The following is a 21,615-nucleotide window of genomic DNA, read 5'->3' as shown; positions in this document are numbered from 1 at the left end:
GGGTACATTCCAGCGCGAGGGGGCGAGAAACGAAAATCTAAGGCCACCATGCTTTTTGCGCTTAAAAGTGGGAGTCGTGAGGAGGGCGAGATGGGAGGAATGAAGGTTGCACGATGGGAGGTAGTGGTGAAGGAGAGAAGAGATAAAAACCGGGCCAAGGCCGGCCAGGGCTTTAAAGGTGATGCAGCCTAATTTAAATTCACAGCGATTGGCCACCGGGAGCCAGTGAAGGGTTTTTAGCAGGGGACGAACATGGTGGTGTCTGGGCTGATGAAAAATTAATCTCGCAGCCTGGTTCTGTACCAGCTGCAAACGGTTCAGCTGGTATTCAGGAATTCCGACATAGAGGGAGTTAGCGTAATCGATCCTGGAGATTACAAGTGCCAGAAGGGCCAGGGTAAGGGCCTCTGTAGTGAGGAAGCAAGATATTTTGCGGATCTTTCGAAGATGGAAAAAGCTAGAAGAGATCACAGCATTAATATGGGGCTTCATCGAAAGGTCCTTAGAAATAATAACTCCGAGACTCTTAGCAGAGTCGACAGGGCAAGGAGGAGAGCCAGGGCAAGGAGGAGAGCCAAGACACGAAGGCCAGCAGTTGGAACTCCAAGGATTGGAAGCGCCCCCGACAAAGACCAACTCGGTCTTGTTGGGGTTGAGCTTTAGATGATTTTCTCCCACCCAATCACTGATAAGGCACAAGGTGGACTGAAAGTTGTGAATGGATTGGTCAGAGGAATCAATGTCAAAAACCAACTGAATGTCATCCGCATAATTAAATGCGGTGACATTGCTACCGCGTAAAGATCGAATAAGGGGAGTGAGGTACAAATTAAAAAGGAGGGGAGAAAGGGAAGAACCCTGAGGGACACCACATGTCAACATAACTTTCTCCGCTGAAATGTGGGAGAGACGAACTGCCTGGTGCCGATTGCTTAAAAAGGAGCGAACCTACTCAACGGCTGGCCCCTGGATGCCGGCATCTTTGACACGGCCGACCAGAATGTCGTGGTCGACCGTGTCAAAAGCAGTCGACAAATCCAAGAGCACCAAGGCCTGGCTAATCTTAAGGTCCGCCCCTCTCCGCAACTCCTCCATCACTGAGAGTATAACTGACTCAGTCGAAAGGGCAGGTCTAAAACCAGCCTGTTGGGAATCAAGGAACTGAGTATGTTCGATGAAGGAGCTCAAAAAGTTAGTGACATGGGCCTCCAGAACTTTACTAAGGAAAGGAAGGAGGGAGATAGGACGAAAGTTACTCATCAGAGACGGAGCGGCATTAGGCTTCTTTAGGATTGGTACCACTTCTTCGGTCTTAAAGGAGTCGGGGACCAAACCAAATCGAAGGGATTTGTTGAGAAGTGTCAGTGGACAGGCAGTAAAGGCCTCTCGCAGGACATGGGGGGGGGCAGCAATCTGTGGGGGATCCCAAGGCCACCTTTTTTAATAGAACAAAAAATTCCTCCTCCGAGATCGGGGGTATCTGTACAACTAAATGGGGACTCGGAGTTGCGGGGATAGTGGCGGGGATCAGTGTAGATAATGGCATACGGCGAGAAATACTATTTTTAATTTTAACAATTTTATCAACGAAAAAGGAGTTAAGGGAGTCACAAAGTGCTTGGGAAGGAAGAGGTTTAATAGTCACCCTATCTGGGTGTGACAGTTCTTCCACAATGGCAAAAAACATCTTTCGCCTTGGTGGCAGAATCTGCAATTCTTTTAGAGAAATATAAGGTTTTAGCCTGAATAATGCTTTGCTTGTAATCTTTAAGTATGGCCGTAAATGCACATTTTTTCTCTGGATCATAGTCTCGCCTCCAGCGACGCTCAGTCTGCCTTAGCGTACGTTTTTTTCCTTTAAGTTCTTCTGAAAACCATCTTTGCGCATCATGGGGACGTTTTAATTTGACACGTTTAAGTGTTGCCACGATATCACTAGCTGATTCAAGCCAGTATCTCAGGTTCAAGGCCTGGGTGTCTGGGGAATCACACTCAGCAGGCGCGGAAGCGCTGAGCAGGGTGCAAAATTCACTAATATCAGCCCTATTCCAGTTCCTATTTAACAACAAGGGGTGGTGATGGACAGAGTTTCTAAATTAAGCAGAATACTCTCACCCAGTCAAGAGATCAGGGCTAGATCCAACACCGTTTTTAGCTCACTGCACCATCCCAGTTCAGAACCTGGCTATATGCAAATTAGTCTGTTCCTGTCCCAGTGCATGATGGGAACAGGGCAAACCAAACTACCAAGCCAATTCTTACACTGGGAAGGAAACAAGCTTCCGGGGACTGGTTTCTGGCATTTCAGCCGTCGTCGGCCCGGCTTGCTTGAATCCTGATGGTGCAATGAGCAAGGGACTCACATCTGAGTATACCCTTCCACGCTTAGGGTGGACAAAATATTTAACAACAAGGGGTGGTGATGGACAGAGTTTCTGAATTAAGCAGAATACTCTCACCCAGTCAAGAGATCAGGGCTAGATCCAACACCGTTTTTTAGCTCACTGCACCATCCCAGTTCAGAACCTGGCAATATGCAAATTAGTCTGTTCCTGTCCCAGTGCATGATGGGAACAGGGCAAACCAAACTACCAAGCCAATTCTTACACTGGGAACGAAACAAGCTTCCGGGGACCGGTTTCTGGCATTTCAGCCGTCGTCGGCCCGGCTTGCTTGAATCCTGATGGTGCAATGAGCAAGGGACTCACATCTGAGTATACCCTTCCACGCTTAGGGTTGTGTGAATTTTTTTATTTTATTTATTTATTTATTTATTTTAATTTTTTTATTTATTTATTTATTATTTATTATATCACAGAAGCTGTGAATCTCTAATTTTCAGTTATAAGTCCTCTCATTAAATTTTTCTTAATGATGTTATATTCTTTAAGCAGAGATGAACAGAGGACATGGACCCAGATATTTGGACTAATCTATACTTTATTGGGGATGCCCACTTTACTCCTGGGTGAGCTTGTGTCCTCTTCTTCCCTCCAAGCAAATTCCCAGTCTGAAGTGCCCTGTTTTCCACACTTTCAGCTCTTCTCCAATCCTCATGCAGGAAGTGGTGGCCATTGTCCATTTGGGAACCCCATGTGTCCTTCCGATATCACAGATGACTTCTAGAATCACTCAAAGCTTCTCTTCCAAGTTATTAAACAGTCAAACAACCAACCCTCCATCAACATTGCCCATGGTCCGAAAGATAAGTGTGAAGAATGTTTTCTTCTTTGCAAAGAAAATAAATTCTATTGAGGTTTCTCTTTCACCCGATCTGTTGATCGTGATGAACAAAAGCTCACCTGTAAGGCACATTCACGCTGGTATGACTTTGATGCAGTATCGAACACGGAGCTATTCAAAACTAAACTGCCAAGTCACTTCAGTGCACTGTGCAAGGATCCATTAGTAAGGAGTTTGCCAGAGAGCTGCTACCCTTCTGGACCACTTTAGTGAATTTGCCAGCCATGCAAGACTCCTTCCCAGATTGTCTGAAAGTTGGACAGTCTTCTGCCTTCTGAAAAAAGCCTGTGCAGACTCAACAAACTTAAAAGACTACCGGCCTGCCATACACCATTCCTTCCTAGGCAATATGAGAAAGCTGGGTAGTCTCACAACTTTTGATATCCAGAAAAACAACCTCCTAGACTATTGCAATCAGGCAGGGCTGCATCACACTGACCTTAATACAACAAGTGCTTGAGGAAGCACTCTGTTTCATCAAATAGAGAAACACCTGCCATCATCCTCTACTATACCTTTCAGATGCCTTTGATACGGTTAATATCCTGAAAGAATAAATGGGCACCAAGGCAAAAAATTTAAATTTGATTACCTCCTATCTCTCCAACCACTTCCAAGTGAATAAAAGTGAGTTCCATATCACCTGAAGTTAACTTTATCCTTCAGGAATTAATATTGTCTCATTCTAGAGACTCTGAGAAATCCTCAGTAATAATGGTATACTTTATCACCATAATGCTGATAACGTATGAACACCCTGTCCAGAATTCAAAAGCGGATGTCCATCCACAACCTAAAACACACCCAACTCAAACAGATTTCTTTTTAATGATGCTACACAAATTCCTGTGTTCCTGTCCAAGAGCGCATTTAATCTCAGTCTTTCCTGGGTTGCATGTGAAATGAATAGGATTCATGTTTGACAGTTAGCTTAATCTACAATCTCATATCTGGATGATGTCCACAAACTCATGCTACCACCTTAGATTACCTCGGGATATCAGACCGGTCATCCCTCACTAAGACTTTAAGTCCCTAGTCAGGACACTAGTTCTCTCCAGATTGGACTATGGGAACTTCCTTCTATCTGATTTTCACTAAAGTTAACCTGGCCTCCCTCAGAGCTGTTCTTCAAACTGCCTCTTTCTTTGTTTCAGGGTATAAAAAAACTGACCAAATCTCTTATCCTTCTCACTTGTGAATGGCTTCATATTGAAGAACTGGCACTATTGAAGACGGTCTGCCTTGCTCAGTCTTGCACAACTCCAAATTCTCCTATCACGCTAAAACTGCAAATCTCTAGTGCACAACTGTGATCAAGGACATTTGAATCCCTCCTACTCACACTCCTGATATTCAAATAAGAGGCAGTCCTTCAGTATTTCTATTAGTATCTGCAACTCTTACCCAACTCAACACATAGCCCTCATTCAGGGTTACTTTAAAATAGGATCTTAAAGCCCTCCTCCTCTTCCAAAGACTCTGGTCACTGACTGCTCTTAACTCCACCACCCAATGGCCATTGCCTCTTCTTGACTGTATTGTTCTTCAGCTTTTGGTTTCCATTATTTGTACACATTAGTTAGCATTCTCTTGTACAGCGCTCTAATTTCCTTGGGCCATGTTTGCGCTATAGGATATTGCAAAATAAATTTTAAAAAATGACTGCATAATCCATATGTTTAACAAAAGAACTAGACAGCTGTGCGTCACTCTCTTTCAAACAATTATCCAAGGCCTTTTGAGCAATGGGTCTCGTACCCTAATAGTGGTGGTTATAAATATTTTCTTCTGAAATTCTAATAAAGACTCACTTTTTTTAGTGTTTTTCTGTCAAGTTCCTTTCTTCTTACTTTCTACCTTAGGAACCCATTTTGTGTTTACTAAGCACTCCGTAATGGAATTGCAGTTGGTGTTCCCTGACATACTTTTGCATTCTGTTCAATTAATTTCACCCACCACTATTTTATTACTATGTCTCAACTTTCAGTTCAAAAACTGTTCTTCACAGAAGCATTTTATAGGTGGGTATCTCAATATGGTTGACATTGCAAAGTTTAACACCAAGATTATTAGCAGTGCCTAATCTCAGCATTCGTTGCATTTGTCTTACATTCTCGTTGTAGGAGGAATCCGCTTCTCAGTGCTTCAAACAGGGGGTTTGCTCGTTGGCTCCCAGCGGAATATGAAGATGGACATTCCCTCCCCAAAGGATGGACAGAGAACAGAAGAATAAATGGATTTGCACTTCCTCTGGTAGAGTATGAGGAGCTGGACATATAGTATAGTTGGAGGGCTTCTTCTCTGAGATATGACTGATGGTAGAGCCAGTGGTTAAGAGGGAAGATGTCTGCCTACCATAATTATTTTTAGAGTTCTCTATAGCACGAACCAGACCCAAGGTACGGTATCAGACTGATTTCCATAGGGAGCAAGGTATGAATAGCACATTTAGTAAAAACATGGCATACAAAAACAAATCATAACAGAGTTCGGGGAATAAAAGCAGAGTAGAGCATTGTTCTGAGCAATAAGAATCACTTCGAGATTGTGCACGTCTTAGCTTCAAAGTATCAGTGAACGGAGAGTATTGGCAAGTTTGAGGTTGTAAGCTGGTGTGGTGTTTGTGCGGAGTAAGGATTTAAGGCAGGAGACCATACAATAGAGGGGCTGTACAAACCACGTTCTGTAGTGGGTACATAGTACGGATCACCAAATCAGGCAGGTTACTTCTTGAATATATCAGGTGCCGCATATGCTCCAAGGGAAAGTAGTCAGTAAAATGTAGATAGGACACCCAACTTGGAGCAAATGCTTGTTTGTTCAACCTCCCGATCCTACTGACTCTCACAGAGAACATTCCATACACAACACTCACCATTCCATGCACACATCACCACTTAAGCAGTGTACCTCCATGACAACGCTAATACAATATATCAAGTATCATTACTTAGCTGGTGAGTTGCTACATTTATATTGTGATTCATTACATTGGGTTCATCTTTGCTCCACTTATCAGTGCAGATAAGTATTTATAAATAATGAAAGCTTAGGAAAAGGGTTAAGGAGATAAATAGTGTTAAAAATAAATTATTTAAACTAGATTAAATGGCTATTTAATTGAACACATAAAATATTATGTTGAAATATAACATTTTGAGAATCAAGCATAACATGAGTACAGCAATAAAGAGAAAAATAAAAAGGAATTTATTAAAGCTGATACATTTAGAAAATCTACATATAGGTTCATAAATGTATATAACATCACTCACCTATACATGTATATTTTATCAGGAGGTGAGGTGTAGTCATGGTTAAGTATCAGACTTTCCATTGAAAACTTTTTTTGCGTTTTGCTACTAACTTTGGCACTGCACATAGAACTGCATGAAACTTTCCAAAGAAAAGGGTCATCTTCTTTAGGCTCTTCATGGCATGGCATGTTGGGTTCATGTCAGATAAGGGGCAGGGGTGTCACACTTCAAGAAAAACAGTGAAGTTCACATTTCCAGAATAAGAAGGGTGTCCGCACTTTCAGGTGAGGAGAGAAATATTTTTCAGAGCCGGATGTGGTAATCCTATTTCCAGAAGAATACGAGAAGTGGCAGCAGATTCAAATGGCGTATTTTCTTTTTCAGAGAACGCTTGGAAAAGGAGAGATTATGATGCATCCAAAAGGGGAAAGGATAGTCCCACTTCATGAAAACAAGGGAGTGCTTTTAAAGGAGAGGATGGGTTTTCACACACCCAGCAGAGAAGGCAGTGTGCTCACTTTGAGAGCGTAACAGGTCTAGCCATGCTAGAAATGGGAAGGCACTCTCGCTTCCAGAGAGTGAGAAAGCGGCCTTCTTGTCAGTAATATAATGAGAAGTCTTATTGGTTGTGGAAGAATATAGGGCTCACTTCAAAAACATGTGTGTGGGGGGGGGGGGGTCTCAGAGAAGGTGGGTCCCTCTTCCAGAAGAATAGAGATGATGATCAATTTTTCAGGAGAGTAGTTTGTGGTCTCACTTTCAGAGAAAATGTGGGGTCTCCAGTCTAGACGAGGAAAGGAAAGTCACTTTGAGAGGAAGTGGAAATGTTCCATTTTCTAGATTAGGAAGGAGTGGCCTTCTAGCTGTAAGCAGAGGGTTGATCTCATTTCTAGAAGATGAGATAGTCTGAATAATTAAGAATGTGTTTAAGCAATTTGTTTGTAGAAGGAGGGCAATCACCTTTCTGTTTATTCCAGGCACGTGCAGTTTCAAACCAGATTGTCCAGTTTCCAAACGAAGAAATCACACTGGATAATGAGCGGTCACTCACCTTCATGCAGTTTGGTCAGTGGACAGACCATGACCTGGACCTTTCTCCAGAGACTCCAGCCAGAACCACCTTTGTTGAGGGCCTGGACTGTGACCACACCTGTGTCAAGGCACCACCTTGCTTCCCACTGAGGGTATTATGCAGACCAGCGTTTACTGTACTATATCTGTTCACATGATAGGATTAGGCTTCCTCTAGCTGCTCACCTTCTATGCTTAATGCAATCAATTAACAATTGAATTAGTTAAGTAAGTTATTCCAGAAGCTATCCAATAATGCAACAATTAAATGAACCATTTAGGCTGTCATCTTCAAGACCGCTGTAATGGAACAATCCCCAAACAAAATAGTTTTCAATCTGAAGAGGGTCAGGAATTTGCACCCGATTCCTTCTCCTAATGGCTAAAATGATGCCAAACAGTTTCTCAGGCTTTCTCAGAACCAGCTCTTAAATTACGTAGCGCTACTTGAGCTTTGGATCACCTCCACTCTGATGGTGCTCGGAGAATATGCAAAAATTCTCCTTCCTAAAATATCTTTAAACTTTAAACTAGGGTTCTAATGCATTGGTAATGACGTATCTGGCTGCATAATCTTCACTGTTGTATTGAGAACCCAACTGTTACATTGTTACTTACAGCACTCTGATATCATTGCTGGAGATTGCTTGAGTTACAAAGTGGGTGAAGTAAATACAAATTGTTAGAGATTCCAGATTTGATTTTACAGTAAGAAAATTAAGATATCCAGCCTTCAAATTGCAACCAAGCATGATAAGTCAGGAGTGCCCAACCTATAATCTTGGGGTGTGATTGTTGGTAGATATTCAGAATATCCACAAGCCTACATATGACTGTAAACTGAACTAATTTGCGTTCTTTATAGCTATCCTGAAAATGTGCACTCATCCAGCCATTCCGGGTTTATGTTGGACAACTCAGCTATAGTTTATCTGTCAGACACTTCCCTCTTGTAATTATAAGGGTCATCTGACCGTTGTTTTTCCAATGAGTAACCACCACTACGTCTTCACCTCCAGTAACACTCCAATGGTGCTCCATCAAAGGAACCTTGAGATGTTACTTTCCAAATGTCTATCAAAGAGCTTCCAGACATTAAATGCCAATAACCAATCAATACAACCATTAATATATTGCCACCTGGGACAACCCATCTGTAGAACCTGAAATATCTCCTACCAAAATCAAAATCGAAGAGTCTTTGAATCTCCCATTTAGCAAAACAACAACATTTAAATGTAGCCTAGTGTGCTAATAAAGAATGGTTTAAGATTGAATGAATAAACAAATAAATAAATGCCATCTAAGATGTCAAGGTCTTCTTCTTCATTACCCTATCCATGGAACTACCTTAGAGCTTTCGGAGCTCTGCTTTTAATGTTTCTTACAAAGCTTTCCATACGAGTTGTACATCCATTTTCTCTTACTGATGCCCCTATATCTCTGGTAGCCTAATCAAAGAACACCAACCCACGATTTATCTACCTCTTAAAATCCATCCTTGGAGGTTTATGATCACCACAATCGAAGCTGTATCCATAGAAGCCATACAAGATCTCTATCTCTTCTTTCCCATAGAGGCATGTTTAAATAATGGCCTGAATTAATACATGCAAAGAATCATCACCCACACCTCACCTACTTATAAACAGTATCGTCTGAGGTTCAGAGTCTTCTCCTTCAATCCACGCAACCCACAAAATACCACTACTTTGTACGACGTTTCTATATCTCCAATGCCAATAACCACATTCTTAAACCTCTGCCCTTTCTCTACCTTGAACAACTCATCAGGTAAGCTCTATCCTAGCTAAATCAGTAAAGTACATACCAAATATCCAGTTCCTTCAAAGAGGCATTTATACTCAGATTGCAACTAACTTTGTGCATTTACCTTAAGATGTCGTCTAGTCCTATAACAAATTGCCATCATATCATATGTCAGAATAACCGACTATCTTCTCCTTTGATGTTTTTATTGCAGATTCCACCCAATGATCCAAGGATTGCAAACAGAAGTGACTGCATTCCTTTATTCCGCTCGGCTCCAGCTTGCAACGAAGGATCACCTGTCCGTGAACAGATTAACATTTTGACATCATTCATTGATGGAAGCCAAGTGTATGGAAGTGATATGGCATTGGCAACCAGACTTAGGGACCCGACAAACCAGTTTGGTCTGTTGGCTGTTAACCAGAGATTTACTGATAACGGCCGAGAGCATCTTCCCTTTAACACCATGGGAGAAGACTTCTGCATCCAAACCAACAGATCTTCGGGCATTCCATGTTTCTTGAGTGGTAAGTAGCATCATTTGTGCTTTCAGTAGAGTTGTAGACTCCATTTACATTCATGATTTCTGAAAACACTGAAGTGTATCTTTATGTGCTTGAATATATTTACTTGTGTCTCTGTATTATTATTGAGCACCCGAAATGCAAGGTCTCCTTCACAACCCTTATTCCCATTATTCAGAGAAAGTGTTCTGCCAGTTGCCATAAGCTTACAATATCATGGTGCCTCCATGGGGTGATCAATGTAAAATCAGCCCTGGATCTCCTTAGTTCTCTAATTCCTCCAGGCTATTTGTCTTATTTATTTCTTTACTATTTTTAGATTGTCCAAAATTTCAACTGATTTTATAGTGAGTGAAAAATAGAGGTCTAAATGTGAAATTAAGGAAATAAACGAGTCTTGTGTGAGACTGCAAAAATAGAGCTTTGGGAAACAGCCAACGTTTAGGAATATCTTTACCTATGGTGCTATGAGCTCACAGTTTCATGGCTGGCATTTAAGAAGGAATCATTTTCTTTGGAATGTATTATTATATATATGAGAACAAATGGATGAATGAATACACTTACATATCATAAATAAAGGAGCAAAGTATAAAAAAAACTTTTGGAATTGATGTTTTGAGTGTGGCGACAACCATGTTACCAATAGTCACATTTATCGTTGGCCAATTTGGTTTCCTGATTTTCTGTTTCTTTATGAACTGCCCATGATAGACCTGTTGGCCCTGGAGAGGACTTGAACCTGCATTCTTCAGTGACTGTCGGAGACTGCAGAAATGTTATAATCTGTCTCGTGTGTTTCTTTCGATCGAAACCTTGTAAAACTGGATAGACAGAAATAGCTGGATCTTTTTATTGGTGTTAACTGGGATGCTATGAAACCAGCACCTATAGTAATGATGACCTTCTCAACCATTTCACAAAATCAGTGAATCAGTTCTGACCTACAGTGACTTAGTCAATCTGATCAGTTAATGACAGCAATTGATCGTTCTAACCACCAAGAAGTCTGAGGCACTTAAACAAGACGGGTGGAGCAAAAATGAAAAACTAAGGAACAGGTACTGTGATGCAGAGCTCTTTGGCAACAATAAGGATGTCCCCTTTTACATGTTAGGTGATAGACACTTGGTTTCCAATCCAAGCCATACTAGCTCAGACATAAATAATACCCAGTGGGTCTAATGTGGCTTTAATCCTACAGAGGGCGATTTAATGAGTAACAATGAGTTGTGCAATTGCAAGCATATCCTATCTGTCAATACAGTCAAGATACCTCTTTAGGAGCTGAATGTGTGCTGCTTTAGATACCTGTGATGCTCGTACTGTTTACAACCTCAGCATCAGATTTAAATGCCAACTTTAAAAGGAAATTGGGGTATTAGTTGAGGGGGAGGAGTACCCACCTCAAAAAATTCCCATAATCCTTGTGGAGATGAACCCTTAAAGTCACTAAACTAACATGATCCCAATCCACTGGTAGCTATGGCACAGAGCAGACAGGCTTAACTTAGAGGCAATGTGTAAATTATAATTGCAGTATTCAAACAGTAATTAAGTCAAAAAACAACACTAAAACAAAAAAAATCCCACACTAATGTAGAAAAATAGAGTGAATGTATTAAATAAAATGTCAATAATTGACAACCTAATAAAAAGAACCAAAGTTATTGAGTTTTTGGAATTTTTTTTAAATTCAGAATTTTAAATTATTGCAAAAATTATACGCCAACCGCAGTCATCTGGTTGCACATGACCGGGACGAGGGTGAGTATTCAGGTTGAAAGTGATGGAGCACGGTTGGGATACAAGGACCTAATTTGTCCCAGTCAAAAAGTTAGCTTCGCACTTAATCTTTTATGGACCAAAAGGCTGTGGTCAAAGCTGTGCTCAACATCAACGGGAAGCCGAAGTCCATCGTGTTTGTGACTTGTGTGCTGTGTGGATACAGCGAAGCCAAGGCGGGCTTTGAATTCATGGTGTCCAGGACTGAATTTATTTATAGAGTATCGATCCCGCTTATTAGTTCCAGTGATTCGTACGGCTTTTTCACATTCATGACAAATTACTTTTATACCGTTTTCCCGATATCAGCTGTGTGGGAACTTAATTGGTGAAGGGGAGTACACACTACTGGAATATCCCTGCAAGTCTGCATTGGGCAATGTGATGCCTCGGCATGCTGCCATTGTATGATACAAGACTGTTTCCTACGGTTTTCATATTGATTTATTTTCTTGTGATATTGGTTTATGCATCCAGGCAAACATTGTTTTGGGCTGATGCTGATCCCTAGATTTGAGTGGTAGGAAACGTTGTCGACCTAATCACTCTTACGAGCCTGATTATATAGAATTAATTAATGGGTGCAGCAGTGTTGTGTTTTATGGAGTTGTGACTTTATTTCTGTGTATTTTTTGTCACTCACTTTTTTGTCTGTCTTTTTGATACATTTACAAGTGCACCTCATGAGGATAATTTTTTATTTTATGTATTAAGATGTTTTAATAGTTGATTGGATGGTTCCTGGGCATTATTTATATTGTCAGTGAATTATTGTATTTTTGTTTAGGGACCTTTGTTCACTGTAACATAATACTACCCTTCGCCCGTTCACTTGGTCCTTACACATCCTTGGGTTTTCTTGTGTGTGCACAACACCCTACCAACAACTTACCTATTTTTGTAGCACTTCCTTTGTGGTCTACTACAAACCACCCCACAGTGCCCTTTCTCCCTAAATCCAACATGGCAGAACATTTCTTCCCCTGGTCATAGCTACCCATGCCCACCCACACGTGTGGCTATGGAAATGGCCAGCCCTTCCTCTTTGGTTCTGAGGCAGCTCCCTCTCCTTCAGGGATTGAGACCAGCCTTACTAGAGGGTCAATCCAGGGGGTCTGGCCTAGGCGTGAGCTACATCTACCTTAGACAGGGTAGGTCGACCTTTAAGTTCACCAAGTGCCTGGGCACATTTTTTAAGCCATCCTGTCAAGGAAAGTAGAACACCTACCTACACCTATCCACACCCACGTTCCTGTCCTTTTCATGGGATCAAATTTAAACCTCACTACCGGGAGCCATCAGCTGCCAGGCGACAGTTGGAATACTTACAGGAAGGCCTTAGAGGCTTTAGGCAGTGAAAGGATGATTTTTCAAAAATACCTTCTCCTTAATAGTTTGGTAAAATCCAACTCTATCATTAACTTTGATTTAGTCTAACTATTAAAACAAGTCTTTGGAATCATAGTTTTACTGTTACGAAACCAAAATCAGCATTAAAAAGTTTAATAAAGTAATCCAGTGTTTCTATATGGAAGGAGCCAGCCTTGCCACAATGAAAATAGCTTTTAGGCTTTTTCACCGTGTGGGACATTAAACTTTTATGTCCTCATGGTAAATACCATGAATTGTTTTTATGGGCACTAAGCCCTACCTTAAGGATGACTTAGTATTTCAAATGAAGACTTAGGTCTGTTCAAAGGGTATATTTTGAAAGGTCGAATTGGCAGTTTTGAAACTGCTTTGCCAGGGGTGGGGGTCAGGATTGCTGTAACAGTGCAGTGACCGCACAATAAGTGCTATAGTCCACTGGAGAGATTTAACAGTTACTGGATACACTTTGGGTACCATGTACTAGTGACTTATAGGTAAGTAAAATATGCAAATTAGGGGAATGCCAATTTCATCATGTTGAAAGAGGGAACACAGGCACTTTTATTCCACTGGTTAGCAAGGGCAAAGTGCGAAGAGTTCTATAGCCAATTCCCCAATCTGGGGGAATACCATCCAAACGATGGGCATTTCCAACACCGTCCAGTCTGACTTCCATGCAGCCTCAGAGGTGAAAATAATACTTTGCTCTGAATTATTGTTGTTAAATGACAAGACTCCTAATCTTGTATGTAATGCTTTTCTTTACATCAAGGTGATCCCAGGACAAGTGAGCAACCAGGCCTCACAGCCTTCCACGCGCTTTTCATGCGAGAACACAACCGTGTGGCCAGGGACCTGCGGCGGATGAACCGGCGATGGACAGGAGAAATGCTCTACCAGGAAGCTAGAAAAGTTGTAGGAGGCATTCTCCAGGTATTCCAAAAAGTACATTTATGTAACTGAATTTGAAACCCTGTTGAATTTGCGTTAACATCAAAAACAATCTATGCGGGTGTAGCACATATAATGTGCCTGAAAGTAGCAGAGAACTTCTGATTGAATAACATGGCTTGACTATGCGTAATACTAGTGTGAGGCTTTTATGCATCCAGATACTGACCACAGTTTTAGCTGCACCAGCTTTAGTGTCAACCTCCGCAGATATATTTCACAGTACGATGTGACTGAATCTACTTCTGCAAGAGGTGTCAGGGAGGAGAATGGAAGCGTTTTATATATTAACTGGTGCATTTGTAGTGTTGTATCCAGGATGAATGTTATTTTTTATTGCACAAAAGTAGGACTGACCAACACGGAAAGCTAAACCGTACTGCATGGTACAGCCACCTTTAAAGACTGTTGAACTGCAGCTTTCTTGGTAGGACAGTCCTATTTGTGAGCGAGTCAAAGAACAAACTGAATCCTTTCCAAGCGGGGTGAAAGCCTCCTCGTACAAACATAAGTGCAACAATGGGAATGATCTAGTAATGAGTACATTGTACTGGGTAATGTTAGCGAAACAGTGCAGGGTAAACTGTACAGTCTGTGAAGCAGTGAGATTACTTTGTAACACAGTGATCTATTCCTTATGAAACTATACTATAGTTTAAAAGGGTGAGAGTGATCCACTGCTGGTGATACTGTATTGACTGTCTAATTGTCAGTTATCTGTGTAACAGAGAGAGTAGTTCTGTGCTTGAGATACTATCCTGTATTGTGTAGCAGTGAAAGTGATTTTGTGCTTGTGATACTGTATTTAGTAACAGTGAGCGGCATTATATGCGGTTGATACTGTGCTGCGAACAGCTGCTGATACTGAACTCTATAACAGTGAGAGTGACCGTGTGCTGGTAATAGGGAGAGATCCTGTGCTAGTTAAACTATACTGTGTAACAATGAGTGAATCTGCTAGTGAAAATATACTGTGTAACAATGTTACTGAACCTGTACTGGTGATACTATATTGTGAGTGTGAACCTGTGCTGGTGATACAATCCTGTGTAACAGTGAGAGTGAGTCTGTGCTGGTGACACTATACTGTGTAACATTGTGAGTTAACAAAGCATGCCAGACCATGAGACCACGAAAGTTGAATCATACCCTAGCTTGTCCTCATTGAACAGCAGCGAATGTCAATAAGCTAGGCACTCTTAACTCTGTACCACAGGGCTAAAGGGGTCAGTTATAGCTATCCTAATGCATAAACTACCTCAGCACCTTCCTGTATTTATGCAGACAAAGATCACCAGACCCATCTAGTCTTTCCATGTGCATATTTCGGCACCACTGTAGGCACAATGCAGTTTCAGATCGGGTAAAACCCTTGTAATGTTTGTTTTTTTCTTCCAGAAAATCACCTACAAAGATTACATCCCCCTTTTGTTGGGCTATGAAGCAGCTGCACGAAATATTGGTACCTACCAGGGATACAACGAGTCGGTGGACCCACGAGTAGCAAATGTGTTCTCCCTCGCCTTCCGCTTTGCTCATGCCTCCATCCAGCCCACAATCTACCGGCTGGAGGATGGGTACCGCCCGCTGACTGGGGCAGCTTCTGAGGTTCCACTCCACATGACTTTCTTCAACAGCTGGAGGATCGTGAGGGAAGGTAAGATAGTACCCCATCCTTCTTGCCAAAACAGCACGTGCAACTCCTTCACACACAGCATGCTACAAGGAGGTAAAGGACAGAGGGTTGCGCAGAAAATCAACTGGAAGGCTGCCCAACATATGTCCATGGAGGGTCATGAGCAGACAGTGATGTGTTATTTTGGAGGGCTACACCTATCAATTATAAGTAATTACTAACTTAGTAATGTTGACAAAAACGGTAGCGGAGGCACAGCACTGTCGAACTGAGGCTGCTACACAATACCGGTCACAGGAATCAAATTTGTGATAAAGCATCTTGTAGGGTGGGAAGGTAACTCTAAAAGACTCCTCTTACATGGCCACTCCCTGTTACAATAATCTTCAATGAGGGGTGGCCATCTCTGGATATGATCCTACAAACACAATGAGCCACATGTACAGGACACTAGCAATGAAGGCTCTGCCCAATTTATCCAGGGGCTTAGCTGCCCAATTTAGAGCTCAGTTTATGGCACACACAGCCAGGCAAGCTAACTCCATCAAAAATGGTCATAGTTCAGCGCCCTTTTTGACAGATCAGATGCACCACTAAGTGTTGCAGAGCTAGCGTCATGAAGGATTGCTCTTTAAAAGGCTAGTGAACTATCATGAAAACTTAATTCACCTGAATGCTAGGGAGACATTGTGTGCGGGTATTGACTCCTTGCCTCACTTTTGTGGGGTACATTTTAAGAATCCATATGCAAATACCACCATCCTACAAAGGTGCTGGTGCAAAGTCCACCAGACATTTACTCTAAAAAATACCTCATCCTAATAGAATATCAAAATATTGAGTATTATGTTATTGACGTGCAATAATATTGTGTCCGGAATATCAATTACTAAATATTGTAACATATCGTAAAGTTGAACATATATATGGAAAAGTAGATTTACTATTTGTTTATTAATTTAGTTTTTCATAGTTAAGGAAAACTTCAAAATCTAGTCACAGCTCAACAGGCTATCTGCAACTGAAAAGGTTTTACATAAGTGGCAGACATTTATTGTGCACAGCTAAGGGTTCACAGTCAGTACATCAGAGATGTTGCGTAACTCATAAGCACCCCCTAGTATTTAGAATTTTCAACTTCTTGACTAACAGCATTATCATATGCTAAGCAGGCATAAGTCTTAATGCTAATTTTTCAGTGTCTCTTAGTTTTCTCCCACCTGGGCGTCTGTGCTTACTGCAATCATGCATATTTTTCCACAAATGCCTAGTCACTAACATGCTTCTGCTTCAAATTTCATTCCCCCGCCTGTTTTCAAAGGATCACTATTCACATTTTAGGAAGAATTAAGCCTAGACACATCAAGCAGAACTGCATGTGTATCATTCTTGGGTGTAGTTGTAGGCCCAGAATGCAGTGTTTAAGTTCTAATTTAACTACTTGTCCATTAGTCCTCTAAAGACCTGGACTACCCACTTCCAAAGTATCTGACTCAGTCATGCCATGTGGATTAGGTCTGTCCACTCCACATGACATCTAGAGAAACTATATGGTTACTGGTGGAGTATTGTTATGTAGCACTACGGGTCGGGATAGGTTCTATACAAGTACTTAATGTGGTGCGCCTGAACCGTGGGTTTTTGAATACTTTATGAAAATAACCAAACACTCTAAACCACTGACAGTCAGTATGTAGTCCCTGTCCCATTTAACCAATATCTGTAGATCCTGATTTGATCAGTTAGGATATATCACTATGTAAAGTGTAGAAAGAAGACAACCATCCAGTCTCCGTGTCAGAAAGATCTTTATGGTGCTAGATTCCGATGGTTGGTTATCTGGAAATCACCTCCAAACTGGTTTGTGTGGTTCTTGACAATCTTACGTAGAAGTGGAAATTGCCCAACTGCACCCCCTATAGTAGTCAAGCTTCTCAAACCATGAATACCACTATACAAGTCCCCCTATGTCACATTCACCTCTGGTCCTTTACACTGCCCTTACCTCCATGTAAAGCTTGCAGAACTTTTGAGACCTCCACAATGGGGCTAAGTCAGAACGCAGTGTTTTCTATCTTACTAATCTGGACAAAAGGTCCCAAATGTGTCAAAAGAGTCTGACCACTGGATCTCTTGTCAATCGGGGAGAAGAACTGCTATTTAAGGGGTCTATCTCTGTGACATTTGTCTAATAACCTGCTTTCTCTTGCATATTTGCTAAATTATGTAAATAATGGCATGTTTCATTTGTGAAAGAACCCACACTGTTCCAGATGTCGCAGTTCTGCATTCACACCCCACATTTGCTTCCTAATGGTCTCCCACACATTTTTTCATCAACTGAGATTATCAACAGCAGTAAATGTGACATATAATGCAATATTAATTCCAAGGCTGGCAGGCCATAGCAGTGGAAAGCCCTTTCATGAGGTCAGGAAGGCTGCTCCTCTCCAGAGCTTTGGCACATACTTCTAATAGTTTATCCAATAACAATTCGATATATGCTTGATAAAACTCGACTTCGGGTCCATCTATGCCCAGAGTCTTCCCAAATTCATTTTCTCCAGTGTAGGCTTTTAGCTAATGATGGAACATCTACTTTATTATTCTTTGCATAAATTGCATCAGGATTAGGATTGGTCACTTTTTGATTTCTCTTTGAATAACCAGGGAAACATCCTCCCAGACCTTCTACTCCTGTAAACAATGTCGGTTAGAATGTTATGTATGAAAACTTGCCAGTTTCATAAAATCATTGCAGTTTAGAATGCTATCTTTCAGGCGTTCATGTAATTATAGTCTTTGTACTACTTCTTTCTCCAGGGCGGTTGTCTTCCTCTTAGTCTCATTTATATCTACCTACAGATATTTGCTGACCCCATGCATTTTCCTAAACACGCTGTCCTAAGTAGGGCTTCAATTGCATTCTACTCTATTTCCCTGTTAGAGGCAGTTTCCCAATTGTAAAATATTCATCAAGTGTCTGTGGTGAGTCTTCACGAAAATGTACATCTTTTATGGCCTCCTCCCCTAACCTCCAGTTCAACATCATACCAGGTGTACAAGAAGCAATGTGGACAGTGGTCAAACAACATTCTACACAGGTAATAGGAGTTAGAACAGTGATCTGCAGTCAAAGAGGTCACAATGATATGAATAATTCTACTGATATCAACTGTGCAGGCAAGAGAAAAGTATATTTTTCTTCGGGCAGATGTTCCAACCACGTATCTGCTAAGTCCTGTCTACCTCGATCGTCTCTCTCAACTGACTTGAAGTCCTGGTAGCAGCACCCATTTTAAGGAGTACCCTAACCATCTCGCAATATGTTGCACTATTAATGTATCAGCCCACATCAAGAAGAGGAATCCTTGTCTGGGACGCTAGGGACATCCTGATTTACCAGGCCAACCGGCAAAAGGCACTCCGGGTTCTGTACTACTTGACTTTTTCTGTACGGGTTGCACACTGGCTGTGCACTGAAACTACTGTGGCATACAAGAAATAGATCCCCCTTCTATTTTTTCACCAGCTTGTCATGTACTACAGCATTGAGGTGTGTATCCTCCAGGAGTGCAGAACAGAAAGGACACGGTCTCATTTTCTATCATTTTTTTAAGCCCATCCTGTTTCATGTCCGCACTCTCACCCCCCACCCCCGTCATCTAATGGCTGTGTAAAGAAAATACAACAAATGCCTATTCATAGCGCCCCGTAGTAGTGTGTCGCTGTCGTATCTGTTCAGCTCCAATATGTTTTTGCAGACTAGTGACACCTCTGTCAGTAAATCGAACATCATGTACACTATCCCCCACCCAGGGAACAGTAATCTTTCACATTACTTGAGACTCAGTCATTATTGTTTGTATACAGTTCCTCCGGCTCGTTAAAACAATCCTGCATCCTTGCATCTTATGCCAATTCCAATTCAAAATCAGACCCAAAGACCACACACTCCCTTATAGGGTGGGAGGGCTACTGGAGCCGTGCCCGGCCCTGTTGTAAAGCACAGCTGAGGAGCGCCCTCGGCTCCCATATTTCACGGGCCACTCAAAACAGGAAATCCGTACCTTCCATGCGCCATGTTTATTTTTCAACTTGCAGTGTTCCATCAGCAGTCACCATCACTGTGCCAGTCGCCGTATGAACATCTTTCATTTCTACCTCTCCGCTGGGTGAATTGTCAGTCGAGAGCATACCCTTCCTCAGCTGCTTCACGAAGCGGGTGAGGAATGTTTTAGCTAACTATTAAATCCCATCTCTGGGGTTATGAAGAATTCAACACAATTTGAAGTGCTTTCAGCTTGGTGGGAAAGAACAACATACGCCTGGCCGTGTTTGCAAAGACTTCTTTTACCCTCTTCAAAGAAGCTGTGATGTTCCAGTGGTTGGGTGTAGTCTGAAAAAATGTTTTTCATGATCATCCCTTGCTATTGAGCATGTTCGATGTGAAGAGCCACTGAATAGTGGCATCCCTGTCTCAAATTCTAGAATCAATCTTGTGAGTAGGTTTTTGTCATGCTGCCAGTGCCCTATGAACCCTTCCTATTCAAAACAGTTTAGATAGCCCTTTCAGTTTCAAAGTGTCAAGCAACAATTTCTCATGAAGATTTTTAGCAGTGTATCCCTCTACATGTGCCAGGAATCTGAGGAAGTGGTGGTTTTTGCCTCTGGGTCTACCTGCAGCATCTTCTACCCTTGCCTCCAGAAAGAGGTGGTCCCCTCATTTAATGCCCACATTTCTTGTAGTTTTTCTGTGATGATCTCCTATGCAACCTCTGTCGCCTTTATCCATTCGGCTACCTTCAAATTAGCTTTGACGATATCTCTACGGAGACAGTCTATCCTGTGGTCTGGGGACGTTAGGAATCTGCTCTCACTTTCATGCTGTTGCTTGCTGTGGGTATGTCGGAGCTTTTTTGCCCATTCAACACAGGATCGCAGATGTATATGGTTGAATCTTGTAAGCCTGGGTATGTCATGCTGGTTTATCTTTCACCATGATTCAAGTTCACTACGTTGTATAATTCCCTAAATAGAAAATAACAAAACAAATGTCATCATACAGGTTGCCCCACGACGATCTCGTGATGCTCTTAGATTAATCTTTACCAGCATTATAGGTATATGGTTGTAAAGCCAACCAAGGGCACACTTACTTCAGTCCTGTCTGTGCACATCCATCATACAGCTGAGGCTGCATCATGTATCCACCATATCTACCAACGCTTTTAGGGTAGCACTAATGAGAATGTATGTCCTCCATATTAATGAGGGTCTGCACGATGGAGGTCCCTGTAGGTCAGGAAACTGTATAACCCTCACCACACCCGAGCCTGGTGTAGAGCACCGCTGCAGCAAAGTTCTCCTTTCCAGCGCGTTCTCATGGTGCTGGATGGCTTATCATTGCTGTCCGATTTCTTAGGCTCACCGGAACCGGTAGTTTCAGGGACACCACGTCATCACCCATAGGTTACTTTACAATTTTAGTTGAATTCTGAAATGAAACGGCTACATTTGGGTCAGGACTTTGCGCGGATTTTTATGGATGGCTGGCGAAGCTTCAAAATACACCACAATATTTATCTTGGTGGCTGCGCTCCTTGTAAATTTAGTATTCTTCACTGCACATCTGCTCGCCTTGACTGGTTGATTTAAATAACTCAATATAGAGGAAGGACGCGGCAAATATCCTTTGTACTTTGGTGTCACACTAGTGGATGGATATTTCGATAATCACAATAATGAGCAAGAGGGAAAACCCCACTACTCAATAGCATCCAAATTTGTAGCAATGTTCCCTCTAATTTTTTTCTCCTTGTGCAGCAACAAAATGCAAATACACTTTTCCCATCAGTGTGCTGAACGGTGGGTGAGGGAGTTACTGCTTCAGGTGCAGCTGGAGAGAAAGAGTGACCCATCAAGAGCCGCACAGTCGCTGATTTTTGTGCGGATATGCTTTCTCCTGGATATGAAAAGTGTGTTGATCACCACAAAACGG

The 21,615-nt window shown here is 41.9% G+C and overlaps 1 protein-coding gene across 1 annotated transcript in view; it reads left to right on the top strand.

Moving 5' to 3' along the window:
- Positions 1-21,615, top strand: part of LOC144822753 (eosinophil peroxidase-like) — a 65,423-nt gene that overhangs the window by 10,196 nt on the left and 33,612 nt on the right. Inside the window, exons 2-8 of the mRNA XM_078680612.1 lie at positions 3,062-3,304; positions 4,401-4,555; positions 5,370-5,499; positions 7,481-7,687; positions 9,559-9,874; positions 13,800-13,960; positions 15,377-15,635. Of these exons, the coding sequence (XP_078536738.1) occupies positions 3,062-3,304; positions 4,401-4,555; positions 5,370-5,499; positions 7,481-7,687; positions 9,559-9,874; positions 13,800-13,960; positions 15,377-15,635 (1,471 nt within the window). The remainder of the gene's footprint in view (positions 1-3,061; positions 3,305-4,400; positions 4,556-5,369; positions 5,500-7,480; positions 7,688-9,558; positions 9,875-13,799; positions 13,961-15,376; positions 15,636-21,615) is intronic.

The sequence above is a fragment of the Lissotriton helveticus genome, chromosome 3_1 (genome assembly GCF_964261635.1).
Source record: "Lissotriton helveticus chromosome 3_1, aLisHel1.1, whole genome shotgun sequence".
In the NCBI taxonomy this organism is placed as follows: domain Eukaryota; kingdom Metazoa; phylum Chordata; class Amphibia; order Caudata; family Salamandridae; genus Lissotriton; species Lissotriton helveticus.
The sequence above is the reverse complement of the archived record's forward strand: the minus strand, read 5'-3'. Positions and strand labels throughout refer to the sequence as shown.